Source organism: Dufourea novaeangliae, unplaced genomic scaffold (genome assembly GCF_001272555.1).
Source record: "Dufourea novaeangliae isolate 0120121106 unplaced genomic scaffold, ASM127255v1 scaffold335, whole genome shotgun sequence".
Taxonomy (NCBI): domain Eukaryota; kingdom Metazoa; phylum Arthropoda; class Insecta; order Hymenoptera; family Halictidae; genus Dufourea; species Dufourea novaeangliae.
Window position 1 is genome coordinate 8,738 of NW_015374211.1, and position 11,609 is coordinate 20,346.

Here is an 11,609-nt window from a genome sequence, read left to right on the forward strand (position 1 = left end):
GTGATCGTGATCGACAACGGTTTCCGGCCCGACCCGTCCCCCGCCAGTTCTAGCGTCTTCGATCAAACTTCCATGTTGGATTTCTTCACAAATGTCACCGTGGACTTCGATTACACAAAGAAATTTTTACCCTTCTATCGACTGCTTTAGTCTGTCGCGAACTATCGTTCTTTTTTGGCCACTCTAATCGAATTTTAATAGATTTTATCCGCGAAGCAATGGCTTCTGAATTTCATTCGGTAGAAATTCATCGACGTAAGGTAAAAGGGGTGTTTACTATATACAATAAGGAATGTTTTTTGCATTCTTCGAATATTTAGAAATTACCAATGTTACGTCAGATATAAATTGTTCGAGCATTCCGAGAAAACGACGAATTTGGCGGAACAGAAGGCCCGAAGCGATGCGACCATACTACGCGATTAAAACTGTAGCCTAACGTGTCTCCTATCCGGGCGTTGAAGTCACTCGAACACCTTAAATAGCGCGCCGAGCACACGTCACGCAGTCGACTGTTACAAAGCCGACAGAATTGTGTTTTTTGGCTTTCGTTTTTTTTTTCCAGTAAATCGTGATATCGGTCTAAACACACTGTATATTTGTACAGTTTAGAGAAATTCACCAAACTATAGAAGTATAAGGAAATAATTGTATTTAAGAAATCTAACTATCGGAAATTAAATAGAAACATCGCAGTTTCTTGGGGAAGAAACATCTTTGGTTTCAGCAAACCGAAAGTTCATAGACATCCACTCGGCGAGATCGCGTGGGAACCCTTAAACGTCGAAAACAACTTTCACCGCCGGTAAACAGAGGATCGAAAGCTAAACAGCGGTATATACACGTCTTCGGTGGGAGAGAGAGTGAGAGAGGACCCGACCAAGAAAGATCCTCAATCTTTTCGAATAACTTTCACTGAATAACAAACGCTCCATGCCAAGTCGAGAAGACTGTTAACAGACAGTTTCGTAAGCTGATTAATTCGGACAGCGATAAAACACTTTCGAACGATTCGGACTTCGAAGCAAAAATGGCGGAAAATTTCAAATGAAAGTATAACATCGTACACTAACCGAAATACTTGTGGATGGAAGACGTTTACTCGACGGGAAAATATTCGAAATTAATCTTCATAGTTTGCGATGGGGAGGAGTGGGAGAGGGAAGGGAAGGGGAAGAACGGATCGTTCGCGCGAGATTCGAAACCGGTAGATTGTGGTTCGCCGGAAGATAATGAATTTTTGTTCTCGTACTCACCAGCAAGCAGAATCAGAGATCCAAGAAGGAACAGGAACCTCGGCGACATGGTGAACGTCGTCGTGGTCGTCGTCGCCGTCATCGTCGGCGTCAGGACAAAGAGTGTCTGGACAAGCCGCGCCCTCTCGCCCCTCTATATGTGCACCACCACTCCTTCCTCGTCGCCGAAGGACTTTCACCATCCGTACGGTGCTGCCATCTATTCCACGTCGTAAAACGTTAAAGCTTCCTCCCCTCTTCACCCGATGGTAAGGACTCGATCCCCCCCAGATAGAACCAAGTGGGGACCATTCACACGAATTCCATTCGGTTTCGATATTCCTCACTTTTCCGTGAAAACAAGACGCGTCCGTTCCGCAGTGGGACCGATCTTTACAATGATCCCACGAGAAAGTCGTCCGTGATCGTCCGAAATGACTAGGGAAATAATCCCGTGGCCCGAATTGGGGAACTTTTGTTCCACTTTCTTCGATTCTACTGGTTTTCTAGCGACGCGATCCAGCATACGTTTCTTGTATGTATGGTATTTTCTTTCGTTTGGGGCTGAAAATATCGAGGATTATCGAGGGAAACGATCGTTCGATATCGTGATTTTGGGTCTCCAGACTTAGCATCCCTGCATACAGAACCTCCATTTTGGAGAAAATTCTGTAAATGTGGAAATTAACGCGCTACATATATATTTGATAAACTTTTGAAATTTGTTCTTTTTCAGGTGTTGTTTTCAGAATAAAGGGCTGATCGACTGGCTCGTGATTAGGCGTGAGACGGTCTTTTAAGTGCTCAGTCGTAGCGCGGTTCGGTACTCGCGAAGAAAAAGCGGCGGAGCGTTTTAATTAAGCGACCGTGGTGGTCAGACAGAGGGAACGTAAAATATCCGTTCCCTCGTTTTCCCCGCCTCGGTTCATGGTGTGAATCGATTCCACCGATCGTAAAACGAATGAGGAAACGTGGTCGGAATTTTAACGAATGGAACCTGAGTAATCCCAATTCGAAGGTTAAATACAATAAATTTTATTTCCAGGATAATAACTCCGTTCGTTCTCGGTTTCGTATACGATCGACAATCTCATCGAGTATTCACAATAATCCGTACTTAAACAAAATATCTACTAATATTACTAACTAAAGAAAGAATGATTGTATCTATTCTTTAATAAATAAATTTGTTTAAGACGACATAGATTTTCTCACTGGTCCTGCCGAATAATTAATACGACTCGGTTTCTATCTGCCCCCCAGTAAACAAAACTTTTCTCGCTCCCCCACCCCCTTTTTCACTCTTTTTTTTTTTCTTCGTTCTAAGTGACGAACGAGTGGTTGCATGAATTATTTACCAGCGCTTTCAAATGGCAGCTCTCTCGCGGAATAACGAGCCAACCCCCTGTTTCGTTCTTGTTTTCTTCTTTACTTCTTTTGTTCGTTCGTCTCTCGAAACGATTCAGGGGGTTTTGCGCAACGGCGGTTCATTCCAGGAGGTTCGCCTGGATGCACAGCACCCGGTGGCCAATAAATTTGCGGTTTACGCGGTAAAAGGTTATCGACGTCGTTCCCCCCACCGGCGAAATAACTTCTGCGAGACGTACTATTGCGATAGACTTGGCATCACACCGCAATCCCGACTCGCCGAGGATAATGATGCTCGTATTGATTCGCGTTTATGAATAGGAACCGGCTGCTGCGGGCAGACAGAAAGCTCGAGGAGAGCCGCAGAATTCCTTTCTGCCTTTGACAGTTCAATTTTCTATTGCGTATATATATACATATATACACAATCACTCAATCATCGTTAACTTCGACAATCGAGTGTGCGTGTGTGTGTGTGTGTATACGAAAACTATTTGTACACACTCGAGTCGTTTGTACTGAATAAATATTAGTATACTCTGTTGGTAATAAATGTTACGAGTAGATTGAGGAAGTTTATGCAAATTCACAATTTCATATACTAATGCCTAAAAATTAAAACGAAGCTGCATTTTGAATTCTCTGCCAGATGATTTACATACATTAATAGTAACACGTGATAATAGGGTCCACAATCCCGTGTACAGTGATTCCTCGATGAATGCAACACTAGCACCGGCGTTAATCCAACCAATGTGGGAGTCCTCTGGGATTAATCAAAACAGAGGAAACAGAAGCTAAGCAGAGGCTCGGCTTCGGGTAAAAAACAAATTTATTAGGGGTACTCATCGAGACATTACTGTCACAATATTTCAGAAATCTGGTCGTCAATTTCGAATATAGTTTATCGTCCAGTTGAGAGAATCGTGTCGTTATTCCCAATCGTTTTTAAAAACTATTTCTCCGTAATAATCGTCAAAACAGGCGTTCACGATTTCTAGGATAGCCGAACATTAAAAAAAGAAAAAGACATATTACTGTCGTCATACCTAATGGTTTCCGAGAGACTGGCCTCCGGGACGCCAGTTTCGAGGCTCGTTTCGTATAATACGATACAATTAACGGTCACAAGAGAAGACGGAGGGGCCACTGAATTTCGTGGAGTTCGATTTTTGTCGATGACGCGTTCGCACACGGTTTCTGCGAAACCGTCGGGAAAACGGATTCACGGCACGCTCGTTCCCAATAACAAACCGTTGCGAAAGCCACGATTTGCGTAGACTAGCTGCGGTTTCGAGATCGCGTATTTTTTTTTCTTCTTCACTTTTATCTCGACACGTTCCTTCCACGAACGACAAGCACAATGTCTCCGGGATGGACATTCGTAGGGGTTTATCCGAGGCTCCCGTGGAGTATCAATAAATCCCGCGATAGAGGGAACCTGTTGCTGATAAACGGTTAATAAATAGTCTTCGTTCGGATCGGGGGAACAGGACTTGTGAATACGATGTATTGGATTTTTCTGTTTGTTCCAAATCTCGGGAAATATTGCGCATTTAAAAATAGATATTCTGGAGAACACGTAGACTGGAATGTAGTTGTAAAGGCTGTACAAAACAAATTCTGTTTATTGTAATGAAATAAATTTTTTACGGAATCATTGTCATTGACAGTTTCTATGAAGAGTAGAATTTTTTAAGAATATGTTACAGGGGAGTTTTATGCGCCGCCTCGTTAGTAAAGGAGGATGCAGCCTGTAAAAGTTTTCGTGGAACTTCTCGTGAATAATTGGAATGAAATTTGAACTGCTTCCTAGATGTGCTCGGTTGGAAAGGAAGCTGACGAAATACGGATTAATTGAAGAGGGTTATATGTATTACACAGACTCGGTATAGATGAAATCTTTTATAGATCGCTCGGAATGCGTTGCGAACGTACGGTGATGAAATCTCGGTGTACGGCGAACCAGGTGAATCACCGGGAGACAGGTGTACGAAAGACTCCCGTGCGAAAATAGATTAATTATTAAGTAGCGTGAGTGCATACCTGCGAGTATTCGGGACGAAATATGTGGCAAGAGAATGGAGGTGGCGGTATCGAGAATAAAAGGCACTCCTACAACCGTAAAACGCTTCTGCAAACGCAATCGGTATTAATCTACCCAAGAATTCTCAATGTGATTTTGCAATTGTGTACAATTACCGTATTTTCCACCGCAACAGTTGTAACTACCAATCCGTAAACGGGTGTATTAAATCTTTAAGAACCAAAAAATTATGAACAGATTCATGTGTATATTATAAAAAAGCTGGCTCTGATTGTAAATGAATGCTGACTCACAGATGGGGGTCATTAAATATGAAAACGGAGTGCAGTCTGTCGTTCCATTGAAATAAATTACGTACTACTGACCCCGAGGAAATTAACGTTGACTCTGTTCCTAATGGTACCACCCGTATTATTTCACTTCTCCCTCTATGTTATTTACTGTCGCGATGAAACTGTCATCGGACGTCGTGTCTCACAACTGGATATCTTTATTCGAAGCTATGCAAATGTACCGCCAATAGAACCTGGCGGCACGTGCACGCAATTGCAATAAAGTATGCAGGAAGTGTGGTCGTATCACGTTCGGAACGCAGCGATCAATGATCGTGTACAGATTCATGGAAACAGCTTGAGAAAAAACCGTTCGACATCCAGAGAATTCCACGAACGTTGCGGTAGAAGACGCTCGTAACAAAGATCGAATGATTCACGATTTCACGAGCAACCCGGTGGTAATTGTAGGCAACTTGATTTCTCGCGACAGCTGCGTTTCCATCGATCCCACGAAACTGTACAGTATCGGCGAATTAAACAAGGAAAACGACATTGCCTGGTCGTTGATCACGGAACACGTGTTCACGTGTACATACACTACCTCGATTTACGCGGAGTATTTGTTCCATTTAGTTTTTTTTTAATGAAATAATAAATAAATATTTTTGTAACTTATACTGCCTCCATTTAGACGGTTTTCATCCGCATAAAGAAGACTCACATGGACCAAACACTCCTTGTAAATCGAGGGACGGGTATATTAGGTTATACCAATGACTAAAAGTCGTTATAAAAGTAGTTTCTTAATCTAATTCAAAGTGGTCGACCGTCCGATGGTCTCCCAAGCAGTTCACTGTTGAATTCTCGAAGTGATCGAAATACGTAAGAGGTCTTCCACGATCCAATTTCGAGGTGTGATCGGAGATTGCTGTCGTTAAATCAAACGTCTGGCAAAACCGAGGCCCTCGCTTCGAGGCAAGACTCCAGAACGATCCAATATCACTGCCACCGTTGTGAACTACAGCCAATACAGAGATTCCATGGCTGACTTCTATGGACCGAAACACTGTGTAACAATCCAATATCCAGTTGGATCGATACCTCCAAGAAATGCACAGGTTGTGATTTCAGGATTCATCTTTTCCCCTTGGAAGTCTTTACTTTTTTTCTTCCTTAATCGCATGGCGACACATTCGGGCTGTTTCGAAGAGACCTAATCGATTTAAGTGGGACAACAGTCCAGTCGGTCGGAATTCTATATTCTCCTACGTTTCATATTTGGAACAGCCAGCCACCCACGCCGAGATTCATCGATACCATGGAATACGTATATCGTTCGCGATTGCACAATGGCGGCGCGGGACCATATCGCGCGACGCATGCTGGTAAATCCTGTTTCGCGTGTCTCTCTGTTAAAGGAAAGCCAATATTGCTCGTGAAACGGCCACACTGTCACGCCCTATACACGGGGGACAAAGTGTGTTCGTTATTAAACACGGACGACGCTATCGCCGGCTACAAATAATAGGAATTTATCGGTGAGTTGTTTCAAAAGGTGTGAATTTGGAATGTATCGATATAGCTAATGAATAGACTGCGGATTTTATGCATTTATAGCCAATAGGGCTTTGTGTAATACCAAAGAGAAAAAACGTTCGTCGGATGCAATGTGTTTTCTACTTTATTCTGAACCCAATAAGATATTTAAGAGAAGAAATAAATTCCTACCTTCGCTGTTGTCGTCAAAAATGTAGGAAATATCATTCTGCATAAAAATCCACAGTCTACTAATGAATGTGAAGATGATTGTCGTCCACTTATATTACTTTGTTAATAAAAGTGTTTTTCCTTCAGAGATCGAAAAGTAAGATCTCTTTCAGAATCTCTAAATTCGAAGACGCCTAAACATATCTCCTTGGGAAACGTTGAAGAGGCTGAAGATCGGAACGCAAACCCGATCGAATCGGAATGCTTTTTGGATCGCCATTATTATCGTATTTTCAGTTCGATGGAATGTTTCCAGTGAAAAACGAGGACAGACGGTAAGGTTGAACGGCGCGGATGATCCAGGAGGATCCAATGGCATTTCTAAACGCGTGCTGGAGCCGAGTCCTTGGCGGGATGCACCCGTCGGGATGCCAACGGGGGCACAACGTTCACCCGTAGAATAAATATGTATATGGGGGGGCCGTAGAAAACCAGTTTTCGTAGTTCGCCAGCTTATGTGTGCAACGGCCCCTCCTCCAAACCACTATTTTTTTTAATCTTTCTCCGTTGACCTATGCAACGGGGCGCCACAAAAATCGTCGATCGGTCGAGGCTGACTCTAATGGAACCTTGAGTCCTTCGCTTCGTTGACTTTTCATTTTATCCTCGGGCCATCGCCGATGGACGAGGTTCGCCAGTCAATACGGCTGTCAAAATCCATCTACATAGCCGTCAATTCGTGGCTTTTAAATATTTTTTTCGATGATATTCCCCACTCGAGTGCTCGCAGAAATTTTTTTTCTTTATAAAACAGCGTTGCTTTTGCGCGTCGAATCGAACGATTAACGACGATCCACACAAGATGAAGCCGACGAAAACGACAATGGACTCTCGTTTTTACGAAAGAGATCAACGTTGTTCGCCCGAGGGACCGTAGAAAATACATTTTGCACGCGAGAATCGAACACTGAAGGTTACACGGTTACGTAATTGAACAGCACAGTGACCCACAGACCTTTTTCTCTTGCTCTTTTCTTCTTCCTTCATGCCTTCTGCAATCGCCACACGTCTCCTTGAACCATCCTCGGGTGCCACCTCGGGATCGTCGCCGTTCAAGGAACGCGTGTGGTAGCTGCCGCCTTCGATCCGCGTCGATCGGCGATAAATCACTGGTTCGCCGCTCGAAAGGTTCGACTCGAAGCGACTGAACATGGTTCGTACTCGATGATCTTGGCCGAAGATCGATGGCAAGGATGCATAGGCAAACGGAATTTTTGTTAAAAACACTTCTTCCTGAAAGAAAAAAACTTTCTGGATCTTGTTATTCGACGAATGATTAACACCCTTCTGTATCTATTATGCTTCTGTCTTCGAATGTATACTAGTTATGAAAGCTCAGTTTCACATGAATTTGCATCACTCCGGAAAAAATAGGTTCTTGAAACTGCAGTTGTTTCAGGGATTTTATTTTGGTTTACCCTCGATACTTGACGTTTTGGTGGTTCTTTCAATTGGGGTAAAATAAGAGGAACTTTCTCCGAGAGAAGTATGTGCTCGTTGCTGCTGAACATTGAAAACAGTGATCCCACCCGTTGGTCCATGTAGAAAGCGCATCGATTTTTGATTTATGGAAGACCCGTTGAATATTTATAGAGGCGAATCGAGATATTGTATTTCATTTCTACTTCCACTCTTCATTACTGAATACCGATATCACGAAAGATACTAACAGACTTTGAATTTTCTTTTTTTCACTGTGGGCCTTTACTTTGACACAGACCTCTAATAGAATCGTTTAGAATCGAAAGTTTCTATAATAAACTCTGTCTCGAAAACCAGGGGAATTTACTCCTACATAGTACATCTGTTTACACGTCGACTGGAAAAGCTTGTAAGTGTTTCGTGGTTGGAAATCGTCGGCGGCCCGTCGCGGACGGGGAAAGTCAGGCCCCGGCGAGTGTGTCTGGGCCTGGTGGCATGGCGCGTAACGCCAAAGAGAGAGAGAGAAAAAACGAAAGAGAAAGATAGAGAGAGAGAGAGAGAGAGAGAGAGAGAGAGAGAGAAGGCGTTTCGAAATACGAGATGCGCATAATTATGCGCGCCTACTTAGATGCATCGGGAATGCAACCGTAGGTCCCTTTGGTTTTTCTGGCACGCCCCGGAGCCGCCGTCCACCTTTCGATCGCTCCTGGCCTTTGTGATGCCACCCGAGAGCTGCCTTTTACGGCGCATAACACACAACGGCCGCCGTAATTCGACGCCAGGACCGCCCCCGTGACTCCCCTGTCCACCATTAACTCCCATGAGTTTTGCATTAATAATCCTAATGTCATTGTCCTCCAAGGAGGCCGTGACCAATCGAAAATTGACGTAAGGACTGGCGCTACGTGATAGTGTACCTGTACAGGTTAGGTCTCAATTAGCGCGAGCAATAAATCCCAGAGATTGATCTCTTCATTCCGAATTCACGCTATTCGAATATTTAAAATACAGGAATTGATTGTAATTTCGAGAAAATATAAAATGCAAATTTGGTAAATATACCTTTTTATACGAATTTTAGTAAATTCGATACGATTCCTCCCCTTTTGATCTGTTTGCTTGGCTGCTGATCCGTATTGTATGCATAGAGATCGTTTGAAGAATCAAAAGGTCGTTTTACGAATTTTTGAGTGGACTCGCAGAAAATTATCCGATTCCCATAAGGGGCACTGGATATCGGTGTCAATGATCCTCGACGTGTCCCCTGACTGTTCCACATTAAATTTTCGAGGCACCAGAACGCGAAGTGTATCGGTGTAAAACGATGGACGATGATCCCGTCCACGGTCAAGGTGAAAATCATGTCGTCGATGAGTGCGCGTCGATCATACGAAAGAGAGTCCCCCTTCCGGCAACGTGATCTGAATCGGCGTCTGATCTGACCTTCGATCTATCATCTGACCCGGTTTAAATCCTCCGACAAATTACTTCGAGAGATCTCCACGTTCTTTTTTCTAAATTAACACGGTCTCGTGCGTAGTCTAAACGTTGGAAGACCAAGGTACGTACAGTAAATCCTCGATGAATGTTCCAAGACTACTTTTGACGCTGAAAATTAAATATTTCATACACTAATGGCCATATGCGGCTGAAAAAAATATCATTGCCCACGAACACTCATCGAGAATTTACTGTATTCGGTTATAAATCGACGAATAGAAAAGCATCTATGAAAAGCCAGTCAGACCGGACTGAAAGAGCACGAAAGAATTCGTCTCGAAGGACCGTGAACGGAACTCAACCTAAGAAGAACCCGCGTGCACCACTACGTCATTTCACGCCCACTACGTCGATCCTGGCTTCGACCCACACTCGAGCACGGCTTTAATTACTCCCGATTTCCAGCCGAACATAAATTATAGAATGCTCATCCCCGTCATGAAAGAGGAAAGGTGGTTTACCTTGTAGCGGCGACCTACGTCAGGCCAGGCTAAGCAGTCGCGAAGAGGCAAGGGAAAAAAACCGCGGCGAAGAATGGAGAGTTATGCAGGCGAGATACGCAGTGGAATCGTTTTTCTTCGCGACGTTTCAGAAAGCTGACCGTGCTCGATCGATTTCGATCGACAAAGGCGCGCCACTTTCATTCACGCGCGTGAGTTCAGCCAAAGGGAGGGAATAAGGTGGTTCACCTTGCCTGAACGGCTCCATTCATCGCGAGGATAAACGCTGAAAACCGAAAATTACAGAGCAATTATACGATCGGCCTAGATGCTGCGGATTCTTGCCAACCCGATATACACCTTGATCTCCCGTGAAACCTTGGGCGCCTCTGGATATTTGCGTTCGTGCAAGCATTTCATCGAGGAGAAACGAATTCCACTCTCTTCGCGAGTATACCATGTCTGTATTCTTGATCCCGATCGAGAAGGCTTCCCAAACACGATTTGACGAGAACAAAATCACGAACCGATGAAACCGGAAATGAACCAACGAACCGATCGTTTCTCTCCCGTCTGAATAGGGTTCGAAAGAGAAATTCTGCGCATGCGCGCCTCGATCACCGGTCGTAGGTGAGAAAGAAGGCGGTTCACCTTGCAGAAACAGCCTTCCGTTGTTCCTCGTAATAGACGCCACGGCCGCCGGCGCGATACCGATTTGCCATCGACGCCTTGGAAAATGTATGCGAGAACTTTCCTCGAACACCGAGTCACGTCACTTTTTCACCGGTAGGCACACGACTGTCGCCTGGGATCGGCGAAAATGGAGGACGAAGGAGCATTCCAATCGAGAACGATACGATACGATACGCTTTGGAGTCTAGGACTTGAAACGGTTCCGAAAATAATTGTTTCAAACTATAAAGGTTCCGACTGAATCATAGTTATGAAGAACCTTTATTCTGAATAACTCTTAAGAAGAACCTAAATTTCAGACTTATATCAGTTTCAATTACGGTCCCTATATCAGTTCTATATCCGTTGGTTTATTTAGGTTCTATATAAATTCCAAAACGGTTATAGTCTGAATTCTAGGTTCTTCGTAAGAGTTATTAGGAATAAAGATTCTTCATAACTGTTTCAAGAACCTGAATCAATATCGTGACAGTTTTCAAACCCGAAGTTTGACGAAGCTTTTCAAACTACCTCCGCCTAATTGGTGAAAGCGGCAGCGAGATAAGGAAAATAGAAACATTTATTATATCCCTTTCTTGACGTTTATCATGTCCCCGATGGGGAATTTATGAAGCTTCTGGGGAACACGAGATTAACATTGGCTGTGGCTCTGACGTTCACTTCAACAAACGGCTCGCGAGAGACGGCTTTCTATTGACGAGGTTGAGAAACGCTTCGATGCTTTTTCGTTTCCGTGATTTTTAATAACGATTAATATTGCCTCGAGGGCTCCCCGTTAAATGTTCGTTAAGCGTCCTGAGTATCGAGCGGGCTCGGTGTTTTAATGGTTGAGGAGCGGTTCGAGTTTTTTGAAGGAAGCTTC

At 43.8% G+C, this 11,609-nt stretch overlaps 1 protein-coding gene across 1 annotated transcript in view; it reads right to left on the bottom strand.

Moving 5' to 3' along the window:
• LOC107192307 overlaps positions 1-1,338 on the bottom strand; it is a gene marked incomplete at its 3' end in the record, with an annotated part of 4,744 nt that extends 3,406 nt beyond the window's left edge. The window contains exon 1 of the mRNA XM_015581522.1: positions 1,257-1,338. Within this exon, the coding sequence (XP_015437008.1) occupies positions 1,257-1,338 (82 nt within the window). The remainder of the gene's footprint in view (positions 1-1,256) is intronic.
• Between the last annotated feature and the right edge of the window lie 10,271 nt (positions 1,339-11,609).